The sequence below is a fragment of the Zonotrichia albicollis genome, chromosome 20 (genome assembly GCF_047830755.1).
Source record: "Zonotrichia albicollis isolate bZonAlb1 chromosome 20, bZonAlb1.hap1, whole genome shotgun sequence".
Lineage (NCBI taxonomy): Eukaryota > Metazoa > Chordata > Aves > Passeriformes > Passerellidae > Zonotrichia > Zonotrichia albicollis.
Genome location: NC_133838.1, coordinates 11,358,723 through 11,377,090, shown reverse-complemented (window position 1 = coordinate 11,377,090; position 18,368 = coordinate 11,358,723). Strand labels below are relative to the sequence as shown.

The 18,368-nt window shown below is 56.3% G+C and overlaps 2 protein-coding genes across 4 annotated transcripts; both read left to right on the top strand.

Annotated features, from left to right (window-relative positions):
- Positions 1-484: 484 nt before the first annotated feature.
- On the top strand, positions 485-5,057 carry HPCAL4 (hippocalcin like 4). Its single transcript, XM_074555513.1, has 4 exons — positions 485-644; positions 2,759-2,928; positions 3,024-3,239; positions 3,877-5,057. Exons 2-4 carry the CDS (start codon positions 2,767-2,769, stop codon positions 4,072-4,074), a joined length of 576 nt encoding a protein of 191 aa, XP_074411614.1. The 5' UTR covers positions 485-644; positions 2,759-2,766; the 3' UTR covers positions 4,075-5,057.
- Positions 5,058-6,758: 1,701 nt separating this feature from the next.
- NT5C1A (5'-nucleotidase, cytosolic IA) lies at positions 6,759-17,545 on the top strand. Of its 3 annotated transcripts, none has more exons than XM_074555518.1 (7): positions 6,759-6,902; positions 6,937-7,062; positions 12,918-13,085; positions 14,090-14,219; positions 14,460-14,582; positions 15,018-15,202; positions 15,772-17,545. In XM_074555518.1, the coding sequence occupies exons 1-7, from the start codon at positions 6,819-6,821 to the stop codon at positions 16,138-16,140; spliced, it is 1,185 nt and encodes a 394-aa protein (XP_074411619.1). In that variant the 5' UTR covers positions 6,759-6,818; the 3' UTR covers positions 16,141-17,545. The 3 variants fall into 3 exon arrangements, with proteins under 3 accessions (XP_074411619.1, XP_074411620.1, XP_074411618.1); XM_074555519.1 differs by having other exon boundaries at positions 6,765-6,902; positions 6,946-7,062; XM_074555517.1 differs by having other exon boundaries at positions 6,799-7,062.
- The last annotated feature ends 823 nt before the right edge of the window (positions 17,546-18,368 follow it).

The following is an 18,368-nucleotide window of genomic DNA, read 5'->3' as shown; positions in this document are numbered from 1 at the left end:
GGATGGGATGGGATGGGATGGGATGGGATGGGATGGGATGGGATGGGATGGGATGGGATGGGATGGGATGGGATGGGATGGGGAGCAGCCCTCGCTGGCCAAACGCTTCATCCAGGCCCAGCAGATGCAGAGGGACAGCTCTGGATGGGCCCAGTGTCCCTGGGATCCCAGCAGGATGCCAAGGTCACCGGGAAAAGCGCTCGGCGATCTCCATGGAAACATTCCCCGTTTGGTTCTGGAGATCAGAGTGGTTTTCTTGTCCCTCTCTCCTGTGTGCCTGTGCCAAGCGCTGAGCCCCCGGCGTGTCCCGGTGTCCCCAGTGCGGGCAGTGAGGGGCCAGCATCCCCCTGATCCCACTGCCCACATCCCTCTGTCCCAGCATCCCGACCCCAATTCCCCCCCCAGCATCCCAGTACCCCCCAGTATCCCACTCCGACCCCCACCCGCGGCCCCTCCCGCCTGATTGACAGCTCTCCCAGCCAATGGCCGAGCTCTGCCGCCGGGGGGGCGGGGGGCTCGCGGCTACAAGAGGGGCGGGAGCGGCGCGGGCAGAGCCGGCGGCTGGACCGCGGCCCCTCCGGTACCGGCACCGGCTCCGCGCCCCGCCCGGCCCCGCCGAGCCCGCCTGCCCGCGCTCAGCACAGGTAAGGGATGCCGGGGCCGGAGCCGCACCCGCGGGGCCGGGGCGCGGTTCAGCCGTCGGGGCAGGTGCCGAGAGATGCTCCGGGAGGCGCTTCCAGCTCCGGTGACCCGGTGTTATATCATGGTGCGGGTGGGCAGAGCATCCCCGAGCCCCCACCCAGCCCCGGGCTGTCCCCGATCCCTGGGTGCCATCCAGGGGCGCTGCTGCGGGCTGGGGGGGACACCTGTAGTGCCACCCATAGTGCCACCCATAGTGCCACCCCTCTGTCCGGTTTTGGGACCGGACAATTGTTCAACAATTGGTGCTTTGGGGTGAGAGCGTGGTTCCCTCCTGGGTGCTGTTCTCTGCCCTGGCATGGCTGGGTGCTGCTTGGAAAAGGGGTTCGAGGGCTGTGGGGCTCAGGATGCTGCTCTGGAGTCCTGGCCACTGCATCCTGCAACCGTGGGAGGACTTGGATCACGGCAGGTCTGCCCATGCAGAGAGCCTGGCATGGTTTATGACCAATGGCAGCAATTTAGAGCCAGGCCACAGTGCCAGGGGGATTGTGGAGCCGAGCTGGGGTCGCTGGGGAAGCCTCGGGCTCTGTGGGTGTCTGGACACTCCCTGGGCTGCCAGGGCTGGTGGGCTCCGTGCTGCCATGGCAGACGGTGACAGATGCTGGTGGGATGATGGGGCAGGAAGGAGCTGCTGCCTGTGGGGTTTGCTGGGAGCAGGGCTGGCAACACGAGGAACCCCACATCCCCCATCCCAGGGCCCCCCGTGTGCCCCCAGCCCAGCACAGCAAATCCCAGGGAGGACACCGTGCTTGGTTGTGCTCCAGGTGAACTTCTCCTCAACTTCACGGCGAGAGCAGCTCCAGGAGCTCCCGGAGAACCATCTGCTGCTCGGGCTGAGCGGCGCCGGCAGCCGGGGCTGCGTGGGAGCGGGCACGGCGCGTTTCGGAGCGGCTGCCCACACAGCCAGGGCCTGCCAGGGCTCCCTGCTGCTGCTGCAACCACGGGCCAGGCTGATTCCGAGGAAAAAGCCATGGTGGAAGGCGTGTGTGGCAGTTTTGGGTTCCTCTTTGGTCACTTCAGTGTGCCTGGAGCTCTGGGCTTTGTGGCTTCCTAACCCTAACCCTAGGCATAACCCTAACCTTAGGCAGTCAACGAGCAGTACCTTAGGCTAAGGCTGGTTCCAAGGAAAAAGCCGTGGTGGAAGCCATGTTGTGACCATTTTGGGTTCCCTTTTGCAGCTGCAGTGTGCCTGGAGCTCTGGGCTTTCTGGTTTTCAAAACCCTAACCCCTAGGTGTAACCCTAACCCTTGGCAGTAAATGCAGCCTAGGTTTAAGGCTGGTTCCAAGGAAAAAGCTGCGGTGGAAGCCATATTTTGGCAGTTTTGTGTTCTCTTTGGGATGCCGTTTTTAGCTGCAGTGTGCCTGGAGCTCTGGGCTTTGTGGTTTCAAAATCCTAGCCCAAACCCTAGGCAGTAAATGCAGCCTTGGGCTAAGGTTGGATCCAAGGAAAAAGCCATGGTGGAAGGCATGTTGTGGCAGTTTTGGGTTCTACTTGGGATGCCTGGTTTAGCTCTGGCTTTGTGGTTTTCAAAACCCTAACCCTAAGTAGTAAATGGAGCCTTACAGACCCCATCTTCCCCAAGATGGACAAGATCTTCCCCTTGGCATGTCTGTGCCCAGCTGGATGCTGCATGGCCTGTGGTGCCAGGGAGGTTTTTATGTGCCCTAATGGCAGATTCTTCGTTGTCCCATCCTTAGAAAAGGTCCCAGGTGTTCCTTGCCATGGCAGCGTGGCTGGAGCTAAATGAGGTCCTTTCCAACCCAAACCATTGCAGAATTCTGACCATGCTCTGGCAAAGGCAATGGGAAGAGTTCTGAATTTCCACTTGCTTTTTGAGTGTTTTCCCTCAGCCCAAAATGAGCCCAGGGGTTGGGGTGATGCTGATGGCTGTCCCAAAGGCCAAAGCCACATTTCCATTGCCACAGCCGCTGTCCTCCATGGACACTTAGCCAGGTGGGTCAGCTCCAGCAAGGAGGAGAGGGATGCAGGATCATGCAGGGTGGATCAGGGCCTGGGAGGAGCATCCCTCTCCATCCTGGCGTGGGTTTTCCTTCCCAGGGGCAGCCATGGGCAAGCACAGCAGCAAGCTGGCGCCGGAGATGCTGGATGACCTGGTGAGGAGCACGGAGTTCAGCGAGCAGGAGCTGAAGCAGTGGTACAAGGGCTTCCTCAAGGACTGCCCCACCGGCATCCTCAACCTGGAGGAGTTCCAGCAGCTCTACATCAAGGTGGGCTCCAGCTGGGGGGGTCTGAGCGCTGCCTGGGGGGCTCCAAATGAGACTTCCCCTTCCTCATTTCCACTCCTCTTCTCCCCTTCCCGCAGTTTTTCCCCTATGGAGACGCCTCCAAGTTTGCCCAGCACGCGTTCCGCACCTTCGACAAGAACGGGGACGGCACCATCGACTTCAGGGAGTTCATCTGTGCCCTGTCTGTCACCTCCAGGGGCACCTTCGAGCAGAAACTCAACTGGGCCTTCGAGATGTACGACCTGGACGGGGACGGGAAGATCACGCGCCTGGAGATGCTGGAGATCATTGAGGTACCAGTGCTTCAAACCAGCAGGGATTGGTTGCTTTTCCCAGGATTTTCACAGATATTGAGTCCCTTTTAGCACCAAAAAAAAGAGTTTTCCTACCCAGAGTTGTGACTGTGTTCACAGGGGTCTCAGGATGAGGGAAGAGACGAGGATCTGACTCCATGTTTCAGAAGGCTTGATTTATTATTTTATGATATATATTATATTAAAACTATACTAAAAGAATAGAGGAAAGGATTTCATCAGAAGGCTAGAATAGAAATGGAAAAAGAATGGAATGAATAACAAAGGTTTGTGGCTCGGACAGAGAGTCCAAGCCAGATGAGTGTGATTTGCCATTAATTAGAAACAACCACATGAGACCAATCCCAGATGCACCTGTTGCATTCCACAGCAGCAGATAATCATTGTTTGCATTTTGTTCCTGAGGCCTCTCACCTTCTCAGGAGACAAAATCCTAAGGAAAGGATTTTCCATACAAGATGTCTGTGACACAGAGCCTTGCCTGAAAGGTGCCTGATGTCGATCTGACAGAACAGGGTCCCAACAGAACAGCAATCCTGTCCCTGTCCCCTGCCTTGTCCTGGGGTCTTGTGTGCTTCCAGCATTCCCTCTCATTCCCACTCTCACCCTCCTCCAGGCCATTTACAAGATGGTGGGGACTGTGATCATGATGAGGATGAACCAGGACGGGCTGACACCCCAGCAGCGAGTGGACAAGATCTTCACAAAGATGGACAAGGACAAGGATGACCAGATCTCCCTGGAGGAGTTCAAGGAGGCCGCCAAGAGCGACCCCTCCATTGTCCTGCTGCTGCAGTGTGACATGCAGAAATAGAGAGAGCCCTGGGGCTCAGGGCTGGACTGGCTGCAGCCAAACTCTGCCCCTGTGATGGTTTCAATCTCTGTTTTTTCCCCCATTTGGCCCCAGGCATGAGCCACATTCCATCCCTGCTGCTGCCCCTGCTCCGGCTGCATCCTGGGCAGTTCCACATCCACAAGGTCAGAGCCTGCTCTGAGCATTGCCAGCCCTCTCCCAGCCTGGAGATGGGTGCCCTGCAGCCCCTGGTGTGTCCTGGCTGAGCAGGGCCAGCTGTTCCCACATCCCTGCTGCTTTCTCCCTGCTTTCCCCCACTGCCCCATTCCCTGATCCTAACTCAGACCGCCTCTGTCCCATTTCTGCTGTTTTCTCCTCATTTCTTGGCTTGTGATGCTTCCAGGGAGGCTGAAAAGCCCCAAGTCCTGCTCCTGGTCCTTCCTTCACTGGCAATTCCCTGGAAAGCTGCCTGGGCAGGGTCTGGCACCAGCTTTAGCTCTTCCACCTCTGTTTTTACACTGGGAACAGCCAGGCTTGGTCAGGACACTCCAGCAGAGAACAGAAGTGTCCAAAGCCAGCCCTGGATGTCCCATCCCTGCAGCCACCCTCCAGCCCATCAGGTGGGTGATGTCCCCAGCTGCCCTGGGTGCTCTGTGGCATTTCTGACCCTCCTGGGGATGGAGGTGAGGCAGGCTCAGGAGTGTGGCTGTGGAAGGCAGGTCCTGGTGCTGCTCCTGGGTGTGTGGCCCTGCTGACTGGGGGCTTTGGGCAGGTGTGGATGGGTCCTGTCCCTGCTGAGCTTCCTGGAAAAGCTCTGAGGCCACAAAAACCAAATCTGTCTCCTTCCTCCCCCTTTCCCAGCCTGCTGCACCCACCCCTCCTGCCCCAGGTTGGTGTTTAGTCTGCACATTGTGGTGTTGGTGGCTGTGGTGTCTGTTAGGAGGTGGTGAAGTCCTTACTTATTTTTTTAATGGACAAATAAACTGTCCCCTGTGTGTGGTGTCCCCCTCTGGGTGGTTTATTGGGGGGCAGCTGGCTGGGGACAGTGAGATTACAACACTGCACTTTGAGAATATTGTAGGGGTGTCATCCGAGCCTGTGACACCCCAAGGGCTGGAGAAACCCTTGGGGACAGGACAGATTCCTTGAAGACTGAAACCCTTCAGTCGTGCAGGCAGCTCTGGGGAAGAGAATGCCACTTTTGGGGTGGGGAGCCCCTGACCCCAAACCTCTCTGGAAATGGCTCTCCTTTGGGAATGTGGCTGTGCCCTTCCCTCAGGGCTGCTGGCTTTGTCTCCATCTCTCAGCAGCTGGGACCTGCTCTCTCTGTGCATCTTTGTCCTTCTTTCCTCCACCCCCATTTTCCCAGCACAGATTTTCCTCTGGCCTCTCCCTCAGCAGCCTGCACAGACAGTGACTGTTGCTAAGGAGCTCTCACCAAATTTTCAATCCTTCTCTGGAATCAATCTGGCAGGGCTGGCTCCCATCTCACCTGCACCCTGCCATTCCCCAGCCCTTGCTGTGTCCTGCACGGGAGCACAGGGATGGGAGGATGCCAAAAGCACGGCATGGATTTATTTTTAGGAGAGCTGCTGATGGCAGAGCTCTGCACTTGTGCTTTCCAGGAGCACGTGTGAGTCTGCAGCTCAGCAGTGCTGGGGAAGAGGGAACAGGGCAGCTTCTCCCACCCTGCTGGAGCTGGGGACGTGCCAGGGCTGCTGCCTGAAAGGGCAGCAACTCAAAAGCTCCAGAGACAACTCCAGGAATAACCTGGTGATCCCGGAGCCCTCCAGGATCCCTCATTCCACCCCGAAGGAAGCTCAGGTGTTCCCCAGCAGGGAGCTGCAAAAAAAAAAAAACCCTGGGGAAAGGAAATCTGTGAGGCTGAAATGGTGAATTCCCAAAGGGTTTGGGCTTGCTGGTGCCAGCCCTGCTCACCAGCACACAGCTGGCTCTGCTCTCCTCACCTGGACCTCGGTGCTGGGTTGGTCTCATGGGGCTGTTGTCTGTAGGGAGGGTTTTTCTTTAGCTGGAGCACAGGGATTTGGGTAAAACCCTGTCCTGTGACCTCCCCTCAGGTGACATCTCCATCCCTTGCCCCTTCCTGGCTTTTGGGTTTTGGTTTCTGGGATGCATCCCCTGCTCCCCAAGAGCTTCTGGCGTTCTGCTGGTTGTGGTGGGATTTTTAGAATTGTGCAGCTCCGTGGCTGCTCCCAGCAGCACTGCCGGGAGGGGAGAGCCTTAATTAACACTCATTCCGTGAAGCAGAGAATGGCACAGCTCACCGTGGCACCGAGCGGGGTCCCACCACCACAGGTCATGGAGCAGGGTCCCACCACCACAGGTCACCGTGGCACGGAGCGGGGTCCCACCACCACAGGTCACCGTGGCACGGAGCGGGGTCCCACCACCACAGCTCACCCTGGCACCGAGCGGGGTCCCACCACCTCTCTGTCCCCTCCTGGCTGCTCCACCCTCCCTGAGTGTCCTCCCTGTGCTCCCAAGGATGTCCCAGCCCCACACCCGCCCTTGGGGACAGCAGGAGCAGCGAGCCGGGCACCGAGCGGTGTCCCCAGCGCTGCCCCACCGTGTCCTGCTGATGCCACCTTTGTCCCCATCCCCTTCCCCTCGCTCCCGGCCGTTCTGTGCCCCGGAGCGGGCGCTCCCCGTCAATTCCCCGGTATCACCGGGCGGCGGCGAGCAGCGCTCGGTGCCGAATAGGTTAATGCGTGTCCCGGTGCACGGAGAGCCCGGAGCTTCATGGGATGCCATATAAAGCGCGTTCCGCCTCGCCGGCCCCGGCTCCGGGAGCTGCCGGGACGCGCCGAGCGGGGCCGCGCACGGAGCGGAGCCACCGGAGCCGCGGGGACGCGCACGGAGCGGGACCGCCGGTGCCACCGGAGCCGCCGGGCCATGGAGCCGCCGGGCCCCGCCGGGGCGCCGGGCCGGCCCTGGGATGAAGCCAAGGCTTTCTACGACAACCTGGCCCCCAAGAAGAAACCCAAATCGGTGAGAGCCCCCTCGCCCCGGCTGCCCCATCCCCCGCCGGTGTCTCCTCCAGGTGTCCCAGCTCCTGCGGGTTCTCATCTTCCCTGGGTCCCCCCATGGAACCTCCTTGGGTGGCTGTGGGTGCCCCATCTCCTCCAGGGACCCTCCCGGTGTCCCGTTTCCCCCAGGATTTCTGGGTCCCTCCTGGTTCCTCATTTCCTAAACGCGTTTTGGGGTCCCCTTGAGCGTCTCCACGTTCCCCATCTCCTCCAGGATCCCTCCCGGTTCCTCATTTTCCCCGCCTCTTTTGGGGCTCCCCTGAGTCTCTCCGTGTTCCCCATCTCCTCCAGGATCTCTGGGGTCCCTCCTGGTGCTCCATTTCCCCTGCGAGTTTTGGGGTCCCCTTGAGTTCTCTCCATATTTCCCATCTCCTCCAGGATCCCTCCCAGTGCCCAATCTCCTCCAGGATTTCTGGGGTCCCTCCCGGTGCCTCGTTTCTCCCACGAGTTTTGGGGTCCCCTTGAGTCTCTCCATGTCCCCCATCTCCTCCAGGCTCTGTGGGGTCCCCATGGTGTCTCTGGTGTTTCTCTGACCCCCTGTGTCCATCCAGCTCCTCGGCGATGCCCCTCTCTCTCTCTCCAGGTGCTCCCGCTCCTCCATGGCATCCCTCGGTTGTTGGGGTCTCTCTGGATCCCCCTGGGTTCCCGCAGGCTCTCCTGGCTCCCTCCTGGGCCAGGCTGTCCTTGCAGGGTGGCCCGGTTCCCCCTGAGCCGCCTGTGCCCTGTGCCAAGGCGGGAGGCGCTGCCAGGGACAGGAGGGTGGCACTGACAGAGCTGGGGACAGCCAGGGGGTGGCACAGGGGTCTCGCTGCCCCCGGAGATCAGAGGGACAGCCCGTGTTATCTAACGAGGGCTGAGCCTGTTTGAACCACGGGAGTGCCAGGGAGTGTGGCTGAGTCCCGGAATGGCAGCGGGATAATGGGGCTGGGGGCTGTGCCCGCCTGTCCCTGCAGCCTCTGAGCCCCCCCAGACACAGCCACGGCCACCCTCGGGGCCCTGGGACCCCCAAAACCCCCCAAACTGGGGTCTGGCAGAGGTGCTGGCCTCGGTGGCAGCTGGCACCTCCTGTGGCACCTTCTATGCTGGCACCTCCTGTGGCAAAGCTCTGGGTGTGAGCTCCCCACGAGGGGACACCTCCAAACCCTCACTTGGGGCACCCCTCGTGCCTTCCCTTCCCTCACCCCTGTTCCTGGCCCCTGTGCCTGATCACCTTGCTGCCACCTGTGCCCTCCCAGAGCAGAGGCACAGCCTGGCATGGTGGCAGGATGCAGCTCCTTGTCTTTCATGCCCTGCTTTGCCCATGGATGCCAGCCCAGGCTCCTCCTCTTCCTCTCCATGCAGCCAGGGGAAACTGAGGCACCGGGGGCAGCCATGTGTTTTGCAAACCGAGATCTGAGTGCTCACATCCTGCAGCTGGGCTGTGCCCTGTGGGGCTGGGGGTGATGCCAGGCTCTGTGCCAGCCTTTCCTGGGTGCCCTGTGGCTGTGGGCAGCCAGCTCAGCTGTGCCTTATGGGGCTGGGGGTGATGCCAGGCTCTGTGCCAGCCTCTCCTGGGTGCTCTGTGGCTGTGCCACCATGCCCTGAGGGGCTGGGGGTGATGCCAGGCTCTGTGCCAGCCTCTCCTGGGTGCTCTGTGGCTGTGGGCAGCCAGCTCACCTGTGCCACCATGCCCTGGGGGTGATGCCAGGCTCTGTGCCCCTCTCCTCTGGGCGATGGGCACAGCTCAGCTGCCCTCCCACAGCTGCCAGCCCCTGATGGACGGCTGCAGGGCGCTTTCCTGCAGTATAAATAATGTTCTTGGAAATCTCCAAACCAGCCTGAACTTTAATCTGATCCCCGAGCAGGGGGCTGGCAGTGCCCGGGGCTCCTTCAGGAAATGGGGTTTGGTGTCAGCTGTCTGTCTGTCTGTCTGTCCGTCCCCCTGGCCCCACAGGAGCAGCAGAGAGCAGTGAGGTGATCAAAGGAAAGGTGATTTTGGGGAGCCATTCCTGGCTGGGCAGTGGGTGCATGGGGTGTTCCTGCTCTGCAGTGGTCGCAGCTCTTCCCGCAGGCTGGCTCCTGCCAGGGAGGTCAGCAATGAGACCTGTCACCCTTCAGCAATGCTGGAAATGTCCCCAGCCTCTCTGGTGACAGTGGGAGCTGCTGTTCTGCTGGCTCCCTTCCTCTGGGCACCCTTTGGGACCCATCCCTCTCACCCTTGTGTGATTTTTGGGATGCTGGAGTGGGGAAAATGCTTAACCGTGGAGCAAACCCTTCCTCTTCCCTTTCCATGACCAAAAATCTTCTGAATATTGAATTAATCACGAGGATTTGGTGTTCTGCAGCATCCAGGGAAGTGCCCAGAATTCCTGCAGGATTTTAGGATGGAGTTGGGTGCAGCCAAAAGAATCCAGGGGTGCAGAGTGGGCTCCTCCAGATGTGGCAGTGGTTGGGTGGCACTGAGGGCACCTCTGGCTCTCCTGGGTGGGATAACACACTCCCTCTGCACATCCTGGGAGCCTCTGGGATTTCCAAATGTGTGCCTCTAATCCCTGGGGGGGCTGCTGGGGATTTAGTGATTAGAGCAGCGATTTAAAGGCTGCCAGCTGTTGGATCTGCAGGCAGAAAATTGGGCTGTTCCCAGTCCCTCCTGAAACACACCTTCACCCCAAAACTGGGGGGTTCGGGCTGGGGTTTGCGCTCAGTGGAGCTGGAGCCTGCTGGAAAGGTATTTTTGCACTTCTCAGGTGGGGTTTGGACCTTGTGGAGCTCCTGGAGCTGTGCCAGTGGCTGATGTTCCTCTGGTTGTCCGTCCTGTTTGGCTGACCCTAAGGATGGACCCAGGGTTGGGATGGGACCTTGCCCACACCCTGTTCACACTTAAACCCATCATTAATTTATTGCTCGAGGTTCAGGAGGGGGCTGGATCTGGCCTTCCCATGGGGAGGAAGAGGAGCTCACCACGAATCCCCAAATTCAGTTGGATTCGGCTGAGCAGAGCCTGGACTGGTGTTGGATGAGCTTTCACCGACCTTGGCTGGCCTTGGATGATGCTTTGAGGGAAAAACAGAGTTTGTGATTCAGCCCAAAGCCCTGCAGGGCAGAGGAGGAGGCTGTGGTGGGATGGGGGCTGTGGGACCAAACCCACCCCCTCCCACGCACACATTTCATGTTACAAAAGAAAGAATATTTGCCTTGAAACATCTCGATTTCTGGGAAGAGTGGGGTTGGGTGGGTTGTTAGCAGCACTCAAAGGGAGGATTTGAGGTGCTGTGGTTCCTGAGGCTTTTTAAAGCTCATTTTGGAGCGTTGCAGTGACCATCTGCAGCACTAATGGGGACAGAGAGGCATCCAAACAACCTCGAGGAGGGAACGCTTCCAAACGAAATCCACTTCAAAGAAATGTCAAAATGCAGATTCCCTCCTTGCAGTGCAGAATCGCCTCGTTTTCCCAAATGTCAGCATTTCCCAGGGAACAGCAGGGCTGGGAGCTGCCTTTGCACACCCGGGTGAGACTTTTCCTGCCCCGGGTGCTGCACAAGGTGCAAATCTTCCTTGGCAGGATCCCATTCCCAGAGCTGCCCGCCCTCTGGGGCTCCAGCTGCCCACGCCTGGAGCTCGGGGTTATTTTTATTGCTGAGTTTATTGCCTCTTCAATGAACCTCCCCGAGGGCTGGTGCCTTTCGAGGGTGGGGAAGGCACCTTGAGCAGCCAGGGCTGTTGTGCAAGGTGTGGAGAGGGAGATGGAAATTCCCTCTGGGCACCCCAGGCTTGGATTGTGACCCCAAATATCCTTCTCACCCCCTGGACACACCTCAGTGCTGTTACATCTGGGCTGCTGAGCTGTTTTCTGTCCTGGGAATCTCCCTGCAGGGCTGACCCCGGTGCAGGATCAGGGAGCAAACACACCTGGAAGATTTCCTGCCCACCCAGCACTGCAGGGACTCCGGAGCAGCAGGACTCCAGCTAATGGCCGGATGTCCCAAGACCTTTCAGAGTTATTAATATTTTCAGCTGATAAATGGCCCATGACGCCAGGGTTATTAATTAATGAGCTGAAGTGCCAAGGCTTGGCCTGTGACCAGTTAATAGCTGACACTCCTTGGGGACCTGGCTGTGGTTCAGTGCTGGTGTCATGGATCAGGTCCTGCCTGTCCCGGGGGGCTGTTCCCCTGCTTTCCTAAAAGAGTCACTTCCAAAAGGGATCTGATTGCCTGAAAATGCTGGGGGAGAGGGATCCCTGTGCCCACACTGATCTTCTCAGCCCCAGCTAATCTGGGTCTCGTCCTAATGCCCGCTGTTTAATCGCTTTGCTGGGGATTTGGGGGATTTTGGGGATTTTGGGAGTGGATGCAGCCTCTGGAGAGGTGCCTGGGATGGATCTGGTGCTGGGAATGTCCTGAAGGCTCCCACTGACTCATTCCTGGGTGGGGCTGGGGGCAGAGCCAGCCCAGTGTGGATGGCGCGCCCTGGCCCTGGCAAAGTTCAGCCCCGGGCAGGGTGGGAGCTTGAACTTTGGAGCCCCTGGAGGAGGCACCCTCCACCCTGAGCAAACGGCATTGCCAGAGGATTACTCATGGCACAGAGGATCCTGGAAGGCACACAGGAGCAGGGGTGAGGTGTTCCTGCAGTGCTCACAAGCCAGGATTGCTCAGAGAGCCCCCCCAAGCCCTGTCCTGCTCGCTGGACACCCCTATAGGGGACAGGACTCTCTGTGCCACTGTCCCTCTGTAGGATTTGCTGTCCTGGCAGGCAGGATTTCTCACTGTAATTAGTAATTAACTTATTTTTGTGCTTGCAAGTGAGTGATGGGGATTAACAGGGCAGAGACGGAGGATGGGTGAGGGTCAAGATGAGCTTGACTTTCCCTCTGTGCCCTCTGTCCCTGCCACGTCCCTCTGGAGGCGCCTCCATGGCTTCAGCTGGAGGAGGTTTTGGATTTGAGTTTTGGATGGAGCCCACAAACATCAATAATAATGACTCATAAATCGTTGCTCGCACCACCTGTTTGTCATGTTCCCACCCACAATAGCTGTATCAAGTGCTTGGAGGAGCTGAGCTGGCACGGGCTGTTTGTCACATCTGGACGGCGTCACGGGACGCGGATCTGGCTCAGCCGCAGAGCGCGCCCCGCTCCTGCCTGGGGGCTGGGAAAAGCCACACAAATTCCATCTGCACGGCCCTCAGCAGCTCCTCCTGGGCTCTGCACGGGGGCTGGGAGCCTGCTTGCAGCGGGAGGGCTCGGCAGGGGAAACTGAGGCGTCCCAGATGTGTGGGGATGGAGCACCAGGGTTTTGTGACCGTGTTCAGAGGGGTCTGAGGATGAGGGAAGAGATGAGGATCTGACTCCGTGTTTCAGAAGGTTTGATTTATTATTTTATGATATATATTATATTAAAACCATACTAAAAGGATAGAAGAAAGGATTTCATCAGAAGGCTGGCTAAGAATAGAATAGGAAAGAATGATAACAAAGGCTTGTGGCTCAGACTCTCTATCTGAGCCATCTCACTGTGATTAGCCATTAATTAGAAACAACCACATGAGACCAATCGCAGATTCACCTGTTGCATTCCACAGCAGCAGATAATCATTGTTTGCATTTTGTTCCTGAGGCCTCTCAGCTTCTCAGGAGGAAAAACCCTAAGGAAAGGATTTTTCATAAAAGATGTCTGTGACACAGGGCTTCATCTGTTGAAGCGCTGGGATGCGGCCGCTCTGTCCTTCTCCAAAAAATTTCAGAGGTGTCACCCACCTCGTGGCCTTTCATGGCTGGGAGATCCACCTGGGGGCTGCCTCCCTGATTTGTCCCTCCCTGATTTGTCCCTGTGCCCACAGCCCAAACCTGAGAACGCCATCACCATCGCCGTGTCCTCGCGGGCGCTGTTCCGCATGGAGGAGGAGCAGAAGATCTACACGGAGCAGGGCGTCGAGGCCTATGTGAAATACCAGCTGGACCACGAGAACGAGCCCTTCCTCCCCGGGGCTGCCTTCCCCTTCGTCAAGGTGAGCAGCCACAGCTCCCCAGAAATTCTGGGGAAGGGGCAGAGCTCATATGAGGCCAGGATGGACACTAGCAAACACAGGGCAGACAAACCTCCCAGCAAGTGTGCTGTTTCCAGGCCTGAATTTTCCATCCTGAGCCCAAGAATTGAACAAATCATCTCCTTGGATCACATTTAAAGTTTCCCTTTAGGGAATGGTCTTTTTCTTTTTTTTTTTTTTTTTTTTGGTAATTATAATTATTATTGCAATTTATTTATTCTTGTAAGTTGGCTGAGTTTAGCCTTGCTCCCGAGTCGGCCAATTTCTAATTCTGACGTGTTGAAATGAGGCATTTCAAACTTAAAAATTATTTTCTGACTCCTGTAGCAGTGCAGTTTTGGGTGCTGGAGCCCGTTCCAAATAAATAGATTAATCAGCTCCGTGGGACAAGAGTTGTTTCTGATTGCTTGAAAAACACTTGTCTTTAGCTTGGAGCTAATTTATCCTCCTTTAATAACTCCAAACCTTTTGTGTTTAAAAACAGAGGAGTAGCTAGGTGGAATTTCCCCCCCCCCCTCTTAAAATGAATCTATTTTTTCCCAGCTGATGTCAGCTTGGCTCGGGGTGTAGTTGAGGTGAGGATTTTGGTGGCCAGGAGCGTTTTGTTGATGGAAAGGGGTGAGGACCACACCTGGGGCTGGCCAGATTTGTGGATTTGGTGACCAGGAGTGTTTTGTTGGTGGAAAGGGGTGAGCACCACACCTGGGGCTGGCCAGATTTGTGGATTTGGTGACCAGGAGCGTTTTGTTGAAGGGAAGGGGTGAGCACCACACCTGGGGCTGGCCAGATGTGTGGATTTGGTGACCAGGAGTGTTTTGTTGATGGAAAGGGGTGAGGACCACACCTGGAGCTGGCCAGGTGTGTGGATTGGGTGACCAGGAGTGTTTTGCTGGGTGGGAAGGGGGTCGGGGCCGTGCCTGGGGGGGCCTGGCTGACACCCAGCCCCTCTCCCCATGGTGCTGCAGGCTCTGGAGGCAGTGAATGCTCAGCTCCGTGAGCTCTACCCCGACAGCGAGGAGCTCTTCGACATCGTCCTCATGACCAACAACCACGCCCAGGTTGGGGTTCGCTTGATCAACAGCATCAACCACTACGGTGAGATGGGGACACAGCTGGCCTTGGTGGCTTTTGGGTGGTGGCATTGCTGGGCACCAAGAAAAGGAGATGTTTTCTCCCAGTTTTTATATTTTTCCTGGGTTTTCTGGGTGTTGGCTGGTGGGGAGGAGCTCTGGGTGCTGGCCCTGCTGTTGGGCAGCAGAACCAAAATTAACTTCCAGTACCGAGGCTGGGTTTGGGGGGCAGCCAGGCTCACCTTGGGGTCCCTCTTGCCCCCAGATCTGTTCATCGAGAGGTTCTGCATGACGGGAGGGAACAGCCCCATCTGTTACCTCAAGGCCTATCACACCAACCTCTACCTCTCCTCTGATGCAGAGAAAGTGAGTGGGGCCATTGAAGAGGGTGAGTCTGGGGTCCAGCTCAGGGGAAGGGCAGTGGGGGGAGCCTGGAGCCCTCAGGGGGTTGATCCCAGGAAGGATAACTCCAATTTCCATGTCCCTAATCCAACGTGCACTTAAAGTTTGCCTTGCCCCACATCGCTGATTCCAGTTTCACAAACTCATTCCAGTTTCCATAGAAATGAGCCTTTCCTCCAGCTCCACAGCTCTCCCGAGGCAAAGGCGGTGGTTTTGCTCCTTAATTCTTGTATGCAAAGCGTGATTTGTCATCTGGGGGTTTGTTCTTGCTGTGGAAGCTCTCGGGGCCGAGCTGCAGGTGCTCCCGCTCGCGTTTCCTCGCGGCGCTTTGCTCCCGGCCCGTCGTGTTTTGCTCTGCTCCTGGTGGCTGAGCCACGAGGACGGATCCTTGGATAACTGCCACCTCCTGCCTCACCCTCAGGGATTGCTGCAGCCACCATCTTCAGCCCCAGCAGGGACCTGGAGGTGTCGGAGAAGCAGCTGAGGGTGGCGTTCGACGGGGACGCCGTGCTCTTCTCGGATGAGTCGGAGCAGATCGTGAAGGCTCACGGCCTGGACATGTTCTTTGAGCACGAAAAGGCCCACGAGAACAAACCCCTGGCACAGGTAGAGCTGGGCTGAGGGCTGGAAAAGGCTCTGGGAGTGAGGCAGCCCTCATGGGATGCTCCAAACTCTGGGATCAAGCCACAGTGGGGTGTGAGGTTGTGACTGTGTTCACTGAGGATAAGATGAGGATCTGACTCCATGTTTCAGAAGGCTTGATTTATTATTTTATGATATATATTTTGTTAAAACTATACTAAAAAAATAGAAAGAAGGATTTTTTCAGAAGGCTAGCTAAGAATAGAAGAGGAAAGAATGATAACAAAGGTTTGTGTCTCAGACTCTGTCCGAGCCAGCTCACTATGATTGGCCATTAATTAGAAACTACCAACATGAGACCAATCACAGATCCACCTGTTGCATTCCACAGCAGCAGATAATGATTGTTTATATTTTGTTCCTGAGTCCTCTCAGCTTCTTAGGAGGGAAAATGCTAAGGAAAGGATTTTCCATAAAAGATGTCTGCGACACTGGATGGTGGCACAGGGGATGGTTTTGGGGTCATTTTTTGGGGGGATGACAGGAACCTGGTGACTGAAAAGCTGACAGAAGATTCCTTCTTACTCCCTCAGGGCCCCTTGAAGGGCTTCCTGGAGGCGCTGGGCAAGCTGCAGAAGAAGTTCTACTCCAAGGGGCTGAGGCTGGAGTGCCCCATCCGCACGTACCTGGTGACGGCGCGCAGCGCGGCCAGCTCGGGCGCCCGCGCCCTAAAGACTCTGCGCAGCTGGGGCCTGGAGACGGACGAGGCTCTGTTCCTGGCGGGGGCTCCCAAGGGCCCTCTGCTCAGGAAGATCAGGCCCCACATCTTCTTCGATGACCAGATGTTCCACGTGGAGGGGGCGCAGGAGATGGGCGCCGTGGCCGCCCACGTTCCCTACGGCGTGGCGCAGAAACACAAGCGGCCGGCGCAGGACAAGCAGCAGACCCCAAACAGCAAATAGTGGGGTTGGGGGGGATCCCCCAAAGCCCAGCAAGGACCTCATCCCATGAGCCAGGCTCCCTGCTCGTGCAGGGGGTGTTTGTTCTGGGAATGGGGGCTCATTTTCCCCAGAGAGGAGGGAAATGTCCTTGGTGCCTCTGTTTGCTGCTGCTCCTCCTCGTGGGGCTGGGGGCTCCTCTGTGCCAGGAGATGTTTTCCCAGTTTATCTGTGCACTCTGCACTTGCTTCGGGCAAAACCCCCTCGAGGATGGGTCTGCCTTGTGTGGAATCTTTGTGCCGGGCAGGTTTAACCTATTTATTTTAACCTATTTATTGAAAACCACCAGTGACTCCCAAAGCCTTCTGGCTTTCCCAAGCAAATGTTTAGGCTGAGCTGGAAAATTGGGAGCACTCAGAAACCTTCCAAGCAGCTTTGAAACAAAATTTTATCCCTTTGAACTGGAATTAAACTGTTTTATTTTTCCTTCACAGCCCCAGCTGCTGCTCCCCAACCAGAAAATACTCAATATCTGTCCTTTCACCAGGATTTTGCCAGCTTAAATTTGGAAAAATAGAAACAAATACTTAACATACTAAAAAAAAAAAAAATCCTGTTTCTTGCTTGGAGCTTTGGGCTGGTGTATTGCTGGCCCAGGTTTTTATATTTGGGTTTCACACTTGCATGATTTAGCACTTAAAACTAATAATCTCAGTGAGCATCCAAAGCCCAGCTTGTGCAAGGGCTGCAGACGCATGCCCAGGGCTTGAATTAAGTTAAAAGCAGGCCTTGATATATTAGGGACATCATTTGAAGTCCATTTAGGTAAATCTGCACAGAATTTCAGCCTGGGGATTTCAATTAAAGGATTTTTTCCCTCCCTTTCCAGGCTGAGCCCATATGAGTTGATAATCTTTTTCTCCTCAGCCTCTTAAAACCTCTGGTGTTTCCTAAAATAGACACCTCTGTTAGCGATGCTGTGAGAGAACCAAATCTCTGATTAAAAAACAGGATGGGAAATCAATGGGAGAGAAAGTGGTGTGAAAATCACACTGACATTTCTGCTCAAAGCCCTGTTGTCCCAAAGGAGGAAAGGAAGGAAAATTTAAAGATTTTTTTTTCCTCGTGGGTTTTTCTTTTCCTCTAGTTTTTTTTTTTTTGGGTTTTTTTTGCACGACATCCCATGGCTGAGCAGGAAGGGTGCTCAGTATTATTACCCAGTTTTTTACAAATAACATGGGCTGAAATTGTTGTGTGTCTGGCTCTTTCCAGGGAAGTTTCAGCTCAGACAGTGAGGCTGGAGCTGGAGTTATCACCCTTTTGAGGAATATGTAAATAACCAAGCTGGTGATGCCTTCAGTGGGAGATTTTTCTCATTGCACTAAATCCTGCTCTAGCAGTGAAAAGCAAATTGCACTTTTTCCCCCCCCCCACAAAAAAAAATCCTTTGGCAGGCTGTTAGCTGTCACATCTGGGTGACAAACACCTCGGGGGAAGGTCTGAAATCCAAACAAACAAACGAAAAATCTTGGGAGAAAGGAGTTTCTGAGTGTCACATCCTCCAGCACTCGGGTTTACGGTGAGGTCTTGTCTTTTTTAACGTGAACCCAGGATTTTGGGATCTGAGCTGGATCCTGGAGGCCTTGCTGGCAGCTGGGAGGGGGAGCCCAGCCAGTAAACATTTCCAAGGTGTTTCCTGAAGATGGTGGAAGGCCAGCCAAGCCCAGCTGGTGCAGGGGAGAGGATGTTGCAGGAGGAATGGGAGCAGGGCAGGGTGCCAGAGGGGCTGGGGACAGGGGGATGTGTCCGTGGGATGGTCCAGAGGTGATGCTGCTGCTGCTGCCAGGAGGAGATGGATGCCCAGGGAAGCAGTGGGTTGTGATTTTGGGGTAGAACCCTGGATTTGAGCAGATTCCTGCTGCCCTGAAGTGGGTACAAGCTTTAGTGATCCTGCTTTGGGTTCTTGAGCTGCCAGGGCAGTTTAGGGGCACTCTGGGAGATGTGGGGCTCAGGAAATGGGTCCCAGGTAAGCCAGGCCTCCCCAAATCCTCCCTAAAGTGCATAAGAAGCTGGGGAAAGGCTTTTAGTGACCCTGCTTTGCGTCTGCTGCTGCCAGGGCAGTTTAGGGGTTCCCTGGGGGATGTGGAGCTCAGAAATGGTCCCAGATGAGCAGAGACCTCCCTAAATCCTCCCTGAGGTGCTCAAGAATCTGGGGACAGGTTTTAGTGATCCTGCTTTGGGTCCTCCTGCTG